Consider the following 13,611-nt stretch of genomic DNA (forward strand, 5'->3'; position numbering starts at 1 on the left):
CCCCCTCACATTTATTTAAAAAACAGATTTAGGAGTGATGTGAAAGAAAAGGGGCATATAATTTAGAACGGGAACTTACTGAGAAGCTCTATAGTGGCAGCTATTTTACATCCTCACGAACTAGAATAACTACATAGAAGAGATGCACAGCCACTCAGTAAGTGGGGACTGTGGAGTTAGCAGAGTGACGAAAATGATTCAGGAAACCTTGTCCAGGATCCATAAGCTGGACAGAGCAGGGGGCATTAGGATGCACTGATTGAAGCTCTAGCGGTATGTGCTTTTACTTTTCTTTTATGAATATAGAATTGAGGCCCAGAGACATCAAGTGGTTTCCCCAGAACCTCACAGATACTGCCAGTGCTGGGATGCAAACTCAGACCTGTTTAGCTCTAAATCCTGCCTTTCTCCATGAAAACCAGACGTGACTCTGAGGGGAGAAATGGGCAGCTGAACTGCTTTACTGATCAGTAGGCTAACATGTCTGTTGCTAACAGAGAAGCCAGATGGAGCAGTCAGCCAGCCTTACCTGCTGTGATGGCAACGGTTGTTGATAGAATGTAGCCCACACTGGCAATCAAAGAGGAATCGTACATCTGTGAGGCCTGACTTAAAAACCTTTAAAACAAAAATATTCAGATCTGTGAACTGTGGGCATGTCAAAAAAGGCAAAACCTGATGATGGCAGACTATGGTTTCAAATATGAAGATGCACTGGAAGAAAAAATTGCTTGGATTAACACAAATGCCATTGTGGGGCCCACACTCCTTCCAATCTTCCCTGAAACACACACCTTGAGGTCCACATCTTCTCAGTCTCACACCTTTGGCCACATGGCCTCATCCTCTGAAATGCCCTTCTCATCTCTGCACCCCAACCCAAACTCGAGTAATGCTTGGTTTCTCAAAGAAGGTTTCACAAGAAACTTCTGGCATGTTAACACATTTTGTCCAATGATGCCCTTATTTTTTCAAATAAATTTTCTTAATTTAAAAACAGTGTGATTATGGTCATGCATTCATGGAAAAGATACAGCACATTCGGCAAGTGAGCCTCCTGAACCCACAGGGAAGGTTATTCAGACCTTCATAGAGCACGCACTCCCCACCTTGAGCCCCATGCCTGGGTGAGTTCCCAGCCCAGTGAGGCACCTTTTTCTGCACAGCTGGACCTCAGTATTGTTGCTTTTACTGCACTCTTACATTGAGAGAAACAATCCACTTCATTTGTCTACTTGGCAATTTTTCAGGGAGACTTCTCAGGGGCAAGAAATGCTAACTTTTTCTTTTCTACCCAACAAACAGGAGCCTCATGGTGACAGCATGGCTTCTTCTGAGGTTCCTGAAATGGGACTCCTGCCTGGGAGAAGATCCAGAATGGCTGTCTCGGACCCGGTATTCTCATGGTTAGGTTTGGGGATTTCCCCCTCCCCCCCAAATGTCTTCTTTTAAAAAAATTTTTTAAAACTTTTTTCATTATTGCACATTTTCTCCTTCCCCCCTCCACCCTCCAGTGCCCCCCCTTTTCCAAACTGTTCTCATACATATAATGTATAATCATATATTCCTTTCAAATAGTTCTTCCCCTCATCTGTTCCAATTCAGTGTTCATTATCTGTTGACCCCTTCCCCATTCCTCGCCAACCTCTTCAAGTCTGCCCTGCTTTACAGCAGCAGTGCTATGCTGTATTTATCCTTTTGTGACTGAGATATTTCACTTAACATATCTTCAAGGCTCCCTCATGTTGTGTAATGTTTTACTATTCTCATGTTTTGATGCAGAGAAGAAATACAATGTAATTAAGGCTTCAGCTTTCAAGTGGCACCAGCCCCTCTCTGGCACAATACATCAAATGAGCAAATTCCCTGTCTTTAGTGGATGTCACACCCTGGTGATAAACTTCATCTGTATGCTCAAAAACAAATGGAAGAAGGTCCAGGAAATTGAAGAGACCCAGCCAGTGAGGCCCAACAGGTAAAGAAATGGCAACTCACGCAGCTTGGTAGACGGCGGTGGCCACCATGCACACAAACATGACGTAGAAGATGGGGTAGTCGAGCTGGAGGTTGCCTTGTATCGACAGCACGAGCATCCCAGCCACAGCCTTCACTGTCACAACTGTCATCGAGCCTGAGAACAAGCGCATGGGGGAGTCTCAGTGACAAGGAGCAAGTCCGACTCCACAAGTCAGTTTAGATCCCAAAATAACTTGCTGCAATGCAGTCTCATAAGGACAAATACTGCATAAGACCATTACTGTGAAAATAGAAGGATAACTAGTAAAACACGTACAGGAAACTCAATGGGGGTAAGTGAAGGGGTGAGGATAAGTAGTGGGGAAGCCACATGGCTGCACAGTTTAGTGGCGGAGGGAGGAGGGGAAACAAATGCAAAGAATCTGGGCGAAAAGACACGGTAATGATGGGCAAGGCCCAATGGTGATTCATTTCATAAAACATAATGCATGAGAATGATTGTATGAAACACAATGTGAATGAAGAATAATGTCAAACAATGGCATCAGGATTAGAGGAAGAATGAAAAACAAACAAACAAAAAACCTTGCTGCAAAACACAAGGGAACAAACAAACAAACAAAAAAGACAAGGGAACACGGGCCTATTTACCCTTGTGTTTTCAACAGTGAGAAGATGGTGTTTGAACTGGATTTTATTTCTTCCATGGATCACCCATTATCTGGGATAATCTATCCAGGAAGAGAGGAAAGTAAAGTACTGACAGGTGTTTCCAATTGTCACTTCTACATTCTACGAAGAATGTGCAGGTCTCTGAATCCCAGAGGGCCCAGGACTGTGCCTGGAACACAGCATGAGTCAAAACAGTCCGAGAAGGGATAGTGAACTTCCCTTGAGTGAAATTCTCATTTAAAAAATGTGGTGTGTAAAGGTCTGAGGTTTCTCCTTATTTTTTTAATTTTTAATACTCACTCTATTTTTTTAAAATATTTCTTGAGACCCAAAACTCAAAATCCACTTCTGTCCAGTCAGTTCCATCTGATAACGACCCACTATCAGGTCTCTAAGGCTGTAAAGTTGAGGAGACTGCTCAACTTTCTCCCTTGGAAAAACTGTCAGATTTGAACTGCCAACCTTTTAGTCAGTAGTTCCATATATTATGCACTCTGTTGCCAGGGCTCCTTAGTTCTTGAGACCAGAGATCAACACACATTTGTGAATGTACACTTCTAAACATATTGTTGTTATGTGCCATTGAGTCGCCTGCGATTCATAGCAACCCAATGTACAACAGCCCTAAACCCTGCTCTATTCCTTGCCAATCTTATTGTCTCTGACATGTCTATCCCCATTACCCAAGTGATGGAATCAATCCATCTCATCGAGGGTCTTCCTCTCCTGTGCTGTCCCTCTACCCTCTCAAGCATGACGTCCCTTTCCAAGGACTGATCCTGCCTTGCAATATGTCAGATGAAGCTTCAGAATGTTTATTTATTTTAAAAGTATGTTCATGTAATACTGTATTTAATATGGTATGCATATTATAAAATATATGCTGGAAATAATGATTTAAAAGGTAGGGATAAAAAGAAATTAAATTCTGGTGAGAGTTGAAAAGCATGAGGGATGTCATTAATGTCACAAATGGAGACTGTAGAACTGGTAAACCAATAAATTAAATGCTCATATATTCTTCCTATTCTCTCTGGTAGAAAGAAAGGTGCCTTTGTAGTGCAAATAATTAAGCACTTGCCTGCTAAGTGAAAAATTTGTAACTCAAACTCAGACAGCAGGTCCATGGGAGTAAGAGCTGGTGAACTGCTTCCATACAGATCACAGCTAAGGAGACCCCACGGGGCAGCTCCACTCCGGCACATGGGATCATGTGACTCGGCAGCACCTAACACAATGAGAACAGCAACTCTCCAGCACACCAATTTGCTAATCTGCTTCTGTGCAATTTCAAAACCCAATGGGACAGAAATGATTTCTAAGGTTAAGTTGATAACCTCCTACCCCAAAGAGGAGTTAAAACAATGTCCCAAGAATGGAACACAATAATGCCTATTTCTGGCTGCAAATGGGATGATGGACAGTGTTTGGTGGAGCTCCCAGATTAAAACAGATTTGGAAGTAGGAGTGGCACCCACTTCTGAAATAGCTTCCCTCTGGAAACTCTATGAACTTGGAAAAATTATGAAAGTTATACAAATGTTCAAATCTTTCATTCATAGGGTCACTATGTGTCATCTACGACTCAATGGCACTTAACAACAACTGGCTGCACTGCTATGCTTTCCTATATTTTCCAGTTTCCACTTAATTTGCTTCCTCTTGCCAATAGCCTGTCACATATAGTAGCTTCCGGGCCCTTCATTTTAACTGAGGCTTGCACGACAATTTTAAAACTAGATGCCACTGCAGCAATGGGCTTGAGAGTGCCAGAGATTGTGAGGCTAGCGCAGGGCTCAGATTTGATGTTATAAGGTTGCCATGTTACAGACTCAATGACACCTAACAATAACAACAACAGGTGAGCAGTTTCATCAGGCAGATGGAAGGGGACCAGCCAACAGGTCTCAGCACCTTCAGATCTCCCTACTCAGAAGGAGAGATGTTTTGGAATCTTGATCCTCCTATTCGACTCTGCAAAGAAAATTGCCATTATAGAATAAAGTACCGATAAAGGCCTACAGCCTGGATAAACCCCAAAAACCACACTGAGGGAAAGAAGCCAACAGCGAAGGACCACACAGGCAAATGTGCAGAGATGGAAACTAGATGAATGGTTGTTGGGGAAGAGTTTTGTTGGCTCACTGGGTAAGTGTTTAGCTTCTGACTGAAAGGTCAGCAGTTTGAACCCAGCTGTTGCTCTGGAGGAAGAAAGATCCGGTGATCGGTTTCTGTGACGATTGAAGCCTTGAACCTTATGAGGCAGCTGTTGTGTCCTGAGGGGCAGCTTTGTATTGAGCTGACCCAGTGACACACAACAACTACAGGGTTTCAGGGACAGACGAGCAGAGGCAGGAATAGGAATGGATTGCAAATGGGTGCAAAGCTGATTTTTTGGGGTGACGGAAATCTATGACGCTACATGGTTATAATCTCATAACTCTGTGAGTATGCAAAAAAAAAATCACTGAGTTACTTAAACAGGTGAACTTGATGGTATTAAAAAAAAATATCTCTAGTCTACATGTTTCCTATTGCCAAAGGGGCCCTTTAGAGTAGTGAGAGAAGTTCTTCACCCTGAAACCTACAGCGTCCCTTTTCAGCAGGAAATAGCTAAGAGAATACGCCGTCCCCTTTTCCTTATGAATCAGGGTGAAATCTCTCTCAGGGAGGAGTGATAGGGAATGGCAAAGGACACACTGACAAAGGAGATTAATCAGAACCAGTTTTGACAAGCACTGTGGCAATGGGACAATTAAAACAGACTTTCAAGGAAAAAAAAAAGAGAGAGGAACGAACTGGGGGGGTAGAGAAAACAGTGCAACAATGAATGAATGGAAATCCAAAATCTCTGTAAATGTTCATTAAAATTAATAAAAGAAAATAAAAAATATCTCAATACAGCTATTTGGGTAAAAAAAAAACCCAACAAAAATAAAAATTATCAAGCTGTGTCCTTCTATGACATATATCCGTGTGGTGGATTGCCTGTCACTGGGAACGACAGCTTTCCACGGAAGGACAGCAGAGAAATAACATGCATGTGTGCTCATCTCATTTAACAGGCCCTCTCATGTGGTGGCACAGCAGCGGTCAGGGGTAGAGTTTTGCTTTCCATGTTGGACATATGGATATGGTCCCTGGCCAGTGTAATAATCACCCTGCTGTGGTTACATGTTTCTCAGATGCTGAACAGTTGTCAGCAGAAGTTCCAGACAAAGATGAAGTAGGAAGAAAGGTCTGGTGGATCTACTTCCAACTCTCTAATATAACCTCTTCAATCACCTTGGCTCCTACTCTGCTCTACTTTTGTCCACTGTGAGTCACTGCACAAACCTATGTAGTATGTAGCAGCTGGCTACCTGTTTCCTCCCTTTGGAAGGAAGGATCCTAGAAGGCAGGTACTTGTCTTTCCTGCTACCTGTATACCTGCAGGGTCTGACACAATTCCTGGCACTTGAAAGGTGCAGTATTTGAGGCAAGAATGCAAACAAACAAAAAAGAATGCAAACAAAGGCAGTGGCATGACTGGCCTGATGGGAGGTACCCCCAGATTCCTGCATCAGCAGATGGTGACACAGCCCATCTCACCACAGCTCTGGGAGGAAATCTCCCACTTCTTGTTGGTGTCAGTTCCTTTTACGACAGCAGAATTCAAGGCCCGGACTGCCACTTACCAAGTAAGGCCACCAGGAGAAGAATCACGATGACGTTGTTGGCGTTCTTCTCCTTGTAGAAGTACAGCAGCAGGCAGAACAGGACGATCTCCACGAGCTACAGGAGGCAGAAAACAGCAGGTCAGCAGGACCCCCGAGAGAGGCGGAGCTGGGCAGCTCTGGGGGCCTGGCCAGAGCTCAGGTTTTGATTCCAGCCAAATCATAGCTCCTCTGAGTTGAAAGAGAACTTAAATACTCGGCATGTCCCAAACTACTCAGAGCCAACTACTTATCATGTGGGGAAAAAGAAAAATGCTGAGTAAAGCTCTGAACTCTAGATAATGTTGTTAGTTGACTACAACTCACAGTGACCCTATGATCTATGATCGGACTCTGCTTTATCTGGTGGCATTCTCATTATCTCTGTCATGCTTGAGCCCACTTGTTATGGTCACTGGTCCAGTACACTTCATTGAAGGTCATCCTTTCTTTCTCTGACACTCTAAATTTCACAGCACGATGTAATTTTCCAAGGACTGGCCATTTCTGATAACATGCCGTAAGTACGTGAGAAGACGTTTCACCATCCTTGCCGCTAATCAATACTCTGGCTGCTTCCTCCAAGGCAGGTTTGTTTGTTCTTTTGGTTGTCCATGCTATTATTAAACATTCTTCTCCAACACCACAATTCAAAGGCATCAGTTATTCAGTCTTCCTTATTCACTGTGCAACTCAGAGATACACAGAAAGCAAATGAAAATACCATGGCTTCAATCAGTCACGCCTTAGTCTTTAAACTGACATCATTGCTGTTTAGTACCTTGGAGAGATCCTTGACAGTAGATGTCTCCAATGAAGCAGGTCTTTTGATTCCTTGAATACTGCTGCCATGGTGTTGACTATTGATCCAAGCAAAAGGAAACTTGACAACACTACTGTTAAGCATGATAGTGTCTATTGGTCCTGTGGTAAGGATTTTTGTTTTCTTGATTTTGAGATGTAATCCATATAGAAAGCTGTAGTCTTTTCTCTTTTTTCTTAAATAAAATAACATAGAGAAAGAATTCACAGTTCACCTCATGGTAGGGCTTCATATCCACCACCCTGTCTTGGATAGTGAAGATTCTTTGGGCTGAGACAAGTGTCTTCTTAGTTTACTGTCCCATTGGCAATCCCATTAAAACTGGGTCAAAGAGGGAGATCCTCATTCACCAAGAAAGACAGGTATGCTCCCCCAAAATTTTCTAACCTTCCCTGTTGGATGTTTGGCAGAACGGAAAGAGGATGGCATGTGAATGAAGCTACAGAAGCCCAGGTTTGAACCTGAATCTGCCTCTTAATTAGTTGTGTGACTTTAGGCAAGTCATTTAACACCTCAAAACCTCAGTTACCTTCTCTATTAAATAAGAGCTAATTCTTATTTTGCAGAGCTGTTCTGGTGGCCTATGGGCAAGAAGCTGCACTGCAATCCTGAAGGCACACAGTTTTAAGGCCACCTGCTGCTCTGCAGGAGAAAGATGGGCAATCTCCTCCCATGCGAGTAACTGCTTCTGAAAATCTGCCAGAGAGTCAGCTATGGGTCAGTTCTGACTCCGTGGTACACAACAACAATGCTGAGTAAAAGTAATTTAATTGTAGCTTACACTTAATAACACTTATTTTAGACCAGGCACTGTTCAAACATTATACAAAACTCATTAAATCAGCACAACAAGCCTATGAAGTTGGTACTATCACAATTCCATGGGAGCAAGTGCCGAGACAGAATTTGAACATGTCAAGCCTGACTCCTGGGCCCGTGAGCTCTCACAGGGCTTCACGTAAGAGAGGAGAGCCAGTGACTGACGTTTAAAAGGTACTCGGTCAGCAGAAACTCACTATCAGACATTGGCAAGTCTGCAGTTTGAGCAGCTCTGCCTTTTGCATCAACAACTTGTCCCTTCTACCTTATAAACATTTGCCAGTATTTTCTCAAGAAGTTAAACTAAAACTGAAGCAAAAACATGGACAATGGGTCACTCCATTTGTCCACCCAACTCCCCAGCAGTTTATTTATTGCCAAAACCTACAAAGAAGCTCTAATGGGATTGTAAAAAGAATTTAAGGATAAAGAAAATTCCTCCTAATTGCAGCACCATCAAACACAGCTGTCTTCATTTGCCTGTTTCTTCCCTGCCTTTGTCCTAGTGAATACATATTTTATCTAGTTGGCATCATAGTCAACATATAATTTTGTATCAGGCTGATTTTAGTCATCATACACAATTTTCGTGTTTTGTGAAGTTGTCATAATTATCTCTAATTGCTGTAGAATACTTAATCAAGCAGCTGTATAGCCACCCACCAACACCCCCAACCACTGCTCAGGGATTCAGGTGGCTCCAGCGTCTGGCCATTCTTCCCGATGTCTCCATGGCAGCGGGCTTGGGGTTGCTGATGCTTAAATGAGTCCTGAACTAGCACTTGGTGGTAACATGGGATGGCCGCATACACAACTGAGCCTCAAGATGCAGCGATTTCATGTTTGCAAATTTCCCTACTTGCTCAAATGGACTCATAACCCCCGAAGTCATACTCGTGGCACTTTGTGGCCATTGGCAGACATGTACGGAGCAGTGACAAATTTCAGTTGCCCAGCATGCACTTTCCCTGCTGAGGTTGAACAAGGCGATGTTGCCCTTGTTTTGGGTCACAAGTCTTAAACAATGACGTCCTTTTCACAGCCTACCATGCCATGAACTTTTGAGCTTTTTATTAGCAATCTGCTGCTGAAACTGATCCCTAAGCATAGTGCTAAAGTGCTGTCTAATGTTCCTGGTGCAAAATGGCTGAGACGTGCCGTGGGGGAAAATGGCATGTGTTAGATAAGCTTTGTTCAAGCATTAATTATAAAGCTGTTGATTGTAAGTTCATTGTCAATGAAGCCATCATAGCTTAAATGGCTTTACATAGTAACACATATAAAACAAGTGTACGCATTGATCAGTTAATAAAATTAGTGATCAGAGGCTCCGAGGAACATAACTCCAAACCTTCCTTAAGAGTATTAGTACAATATTCACAAATTCAACATTTGCAGGGACCTCGTAGAACATGAGGGAGCTCTGGTGGTTTAAGTGGTAAGGAGTTGCGCTGCCAAGTCAAAAGCACACAGTTCAAATCCACCCGTTGCTCTGTGAGAGAAAGTTGGGCAGTCAACTCCCGTTTGATTTACTGCCTGTAAAAACCTGCTGTAGGGTTAGCTAGGAGTCAGTTTTGACCCTGAACAACAATACAGAACATGACTAGCACCAAAAATGAGCACACACTGTGCGCTGGCCTCTTGCATAAACTACAAGTTACATAAACATGTCTCATTTGTCTTTTTATAGCCACATTTTTCTGGCATACAGCAGACACTTGATAAATATTTATTGAACTGGACCTGGCCAAGTCTCTCAGGCTGGCAGCAGTGGCTCACAGTCATGGGCACGCGGGACAAACCCAACCACTTAGCTGAGTATTTGTTATGTGCTGGGTGATTTATGTGTGACCTTAGGTACCTCCCAACAGCCTGGGGAGGATGCCCAGTGATTCTTGTCAGAGCTGCTGATTATGTGATTTGGCTAAGACCACACAGCAGGAAAGAACTGGAGCCCAGGACCTCCTGAGTAAAAAGCTGTGTTTTGGGGTCAAGCCCTTCCTGAAAAGGTGGGTTTGTCTCGCTGATATTTCTTCATACCCACGAGGTTCCTTCTAAGGCAGCGTCACAATAAACTCTGGAGCTCTCATGGTGTAGGGTGATGCCGTAGTCCAATTATGAGAAATCTCTTTGTCCCAAGACTTCACTGGCTGTGAGTGAACTGAGGAAAAAGAATGTTCAAGGGCCTCTGAACTCCACCAGGACATAGTCTGCTGTGTCAGAGAGAAGATGGTAAACACTTCAAGCAGCAAGTCATGGAGAGAAAGATCTCTGGAGCCCAAGGTCAAGGAGGTCTGGCCTTCAAGCCCAGCTCTGCTCTTAATGAATCCTGTAAGCTAGGTACCTAACCTAGTTGAGCCCCACAGTTCTCAGCATAAAATGGGGAGAACTTATTTTAGAGATGTCGTTGAAAGAATGTGACATGATACTTAAAAGTGTTGGGCATGGAATGATAAACCAGCAGTTTTTATGAAATACTTAAAAATTATATATATTTCTCTTACTGTTTAAATTTTTTGGTTTGTGTTTGTTTGGGGGTGGGGTGTGTGTGTGTGTGTGTGTGTGTGTGTGTTTAAGTCAGATCCAACTGGCACAGGAGGGAACTGGCCATCCTTCTCCAGGGGAGCATCTAGTGAATTCAAATCATATGCCTTTGGGATTGCAGCACAGCTTCTCGCCACTAGGCCACCAGAGGTCCTGTTTAAAATTTTAACTTTCTCCCCTCCTTCTACCATAAGTGTTAAATGGCCACTATAGAAAATTTTAAAACAATAAAGAGAAAATAAAAATGTACTCATAATTCCAACTCCCAGAAACAATGACTGGTGGTCTGACTGTGTTCTTCCATCCAGTACTCATGTGGTTAGGTGACAACAAATCTGTCCCAACTCATGACTAGCAGATTGAAACTCTGTCTAGTCTTGTGCCTTCCTCACCATCCTGTCACTGTGTCAATCCATCGATTTGAGAGTCTTCCTCTTTTTTGCTGTCCCTCTACTTTTCCAAGTGTTATGCACATCTCCAAGGACTGGCGCATCCTGGTAACAGGATCAAAGGATACGAGACAGAGTCTCACCACCCTTGCATCTATGGAGCCTCTGACTGGACTTCTTCCAACATGGATTTGTTTGATCTTTGGCTGTCTGTGGGATAGTCAACACTCTTCACCAATACCCCAAAGGTATCAATTACTCTTTGGTCTTTCTTACTCACACTGCCCACTTTCACAAGCATACAAAACAATGGAAAATATCAAAGCTTGGTCAGGTGCATCTTAGTCTTTCAATTTACACCTTTGCTCCTTGATTGTACATTTGACCAAGGCAATATATAACTTGACTTCTTGACTGCTGCTACCATGGTTATTGATTGTAGGTCCAAGTAAAATGAAATCCTTGACAACTTAAATCTTTTCTCTATCATGATATTGCCTATCAGTCCAGTGGTGAAGATTTTTATTTACTTTATAGTGAGATATAATCCACACTGAAGACTAAAGTCTTCATCTAGAAAGGCTTCAAGTCTTCTTCATTTTCTACAAGGTTGTGTTAGCTGCACACTGCAGGTTGTTGGTGATTCTCCAATTCTGATGTCATTCTTCTTCATCAACTCTAGCTTCTGAGATTGACAGTGTTTTAGGGAGCTCTGCTGGTTTAGTTGTAAAGAGTTGTGCTGCCAACCCAAAGGCAAGAAGTTCAAATCCATCAGCTTTTCTGAGGGATAAAGATGGGCAACCTCCTTCCATGAGATTTACAGTAACCGAAAACCTGCTGAAGGGGTAGCTATGGAATCGGCCTGACAACAACATATGCTGTTGTCTAACAACAACAGTAGCATACTAGATATATTTCTAAAAATGTAGTATCATATTACATACTCAGCTATAGACATTATTCACAGTGAAAGTAAATGAAACAAGCATTTCCTCATGAACTGTGTCCTCTTCACAGACCTTGCCATCAGTGTCTGTGAAGTGAGATATGACTCATGAATTCCCTATTAGTGGATTTCCAAGTTTCTGATAGCTGGTATGTCACAATCCGCTCTCCTGCACCTCAGACAGGAGGATGAGGAGCTTCTCTTACCATGTACAAGAGAAAAGGCCAGCTCACAAGGTGCCTGGTGATGTTCTCGCCTGTCATCTTCTCGTGGCTGTTGGGGGCAAATGTCACCAGCAAATATGTGCCCACGACAGCCAAACCGCAGCCAACAAAGGACAAGACGTAACGCCCTGCAGGGTGTGGAGGAAAGAGGCTGTTACAGGACTCCCTGCAGGATGTGTGCTCTCAGCAACAAGAGAACAGGATTCCAGTGGGACACTCAGCCAACTGCCAGTGGTCATTCTTCTCTTTAACTATTAGCTTATAAAAAAAATAGCGTAGCTTCTTTAAAATTACGATTTTAAAATTTTAAGCATAATGTGAGTATAAAAAAAGTGCTTGATGAATTAGATAAAGGGAAGACACTCAAGTAATATCTGGGACAAAGAAGAGAATATTACCAGGATCCCCAAAGTCCCACAGTGCCCCTCTTCCAGTGTATGTTAAAACCACAATGCAGCCCGGGAATATCAGAACAGAGAATACAAAACTTAACAAGTGCTCACATGGTGCAACCAAGAGCAGCACCATCCCAACTTCTAATAACACTAATAGTTTTGCCTGGTTTTACACTTTCTAGAAACAGTATGTTGGGTGTTTTTTTTTTTCTTTTTAAAATTTTAATTGAGATTTTAATGCCAGTTTATAGAGAACTTGCATTTCCATTCATTGTTGCTCATTTACCTCGTTACCCAACCCCATTCTCTTTTCTCTTTAACAAGATTCTTTCATTGTTGCACAATTTCCTCCCTCCCTCCCATCCCCCAAGTCCACTTTGCTATGCACCTTTTATTCTGGACTGTTGTCATGCCGACAATACCTAATCATATATTCCTTTTTAACAGTTCTTTCCCTCATCAGTTAGTGGCTAAGATATTTCACTCAGCATATGTCCTCCAGGGTCACCCATTTTGTATGATATTTCATGAATTCTTTGTTTTTCAGTGCAGCATAGTATTCCATTGTGTGCATATACCACAGCTTCTCTATCCATTCGTTTGTTGATGGGCACTTGGGTTGTTTGTCTCGTTGCTATTGTGAACAATGCAGCAATGAACATAGGTGTGTATATATCTTTTGTTTTGTGTCTGTGCTCACTCATTTTGTGACTTTCATCTATGTTGTGTTGTATAGTTGTAATTCACTCATTCTCACTGCTATTTACTGTTCCATTGTGTGAATGTGATACCATTTATTTATTCATTCTCATATCAGTGACAGGGAACTATATGGGCTTGTTGTTGTTGTTGCGTACCATTAAGTCAGAATTGACCCACAACGACCCTCCAGCTGGTTTGCAGAGCCTGTAAATCCCATGGAAGTTGACTGCCCATCTTTCTTCCAAGGAGCAGCTGTTGGATTTTAATTGCTTATCTTTTCATTGGAAGCACAACTACTTATGCTGGGGCGACCAGCTCCTTGGTGGCTTATTGGTAAAAAAGGGATGCCGTTCAAATCCACCAGACACTCTGAGGAAGAAAGATGGGAATCTCCTCCCATGCAATTTACAGCCTCTGAAAACCCA

General features: G+C 42.7%; 1 protein-coding gene across 1 annotated transcript in view; it reads right to left on the minus strand.

The window, feature by feature from the left end:
* The window catches only part of NIPAL3 (NIPA-like domain containing 3), a 68,315-nt gene that overhangs the window by 18,245 nt on the left and 36,459 nt on the right, over positions 1-13,611 (minus strand). The window contains exons 5-8 of the mRNA XM_006883513.1: positions 12,072-12,217; positions 6,327-6,423; positions 1,996-2,131; positions 530-618 (exon numbers count right to left, since the gene is read on the minus strand). Of these exons, the coding sequence (XP_006883575.1) occupies positions 530-618; positions 1,996-2,131; positions 6,327-6,423; positions 12,072-12,217 (468 nt within the window). The remainder of the gene's footprint in view (positions 1-529; positions 619-1,995; positions 2,132-6,326; positions 6,424-12,071; positions 12,218-13,611) is intronic.

This window comes from Elephantulus edwardii, unplaced genomic scaffold, assembly GCF_000299155.1.
Source record: "Elephantulus edwardii isolate Elephantulus edwardi_28Jun2011 unplaced genomic scaffold, EleEdw1.0 scaffold00028, whole genome shotgun sequence".
Classification (NCBI taxonomy): Eukaryota; Metazoa; Chordata; class Mammalia; order Macroscelidea; family Macroscelididae; genus Elephantulus; species Elephantulus edwardii.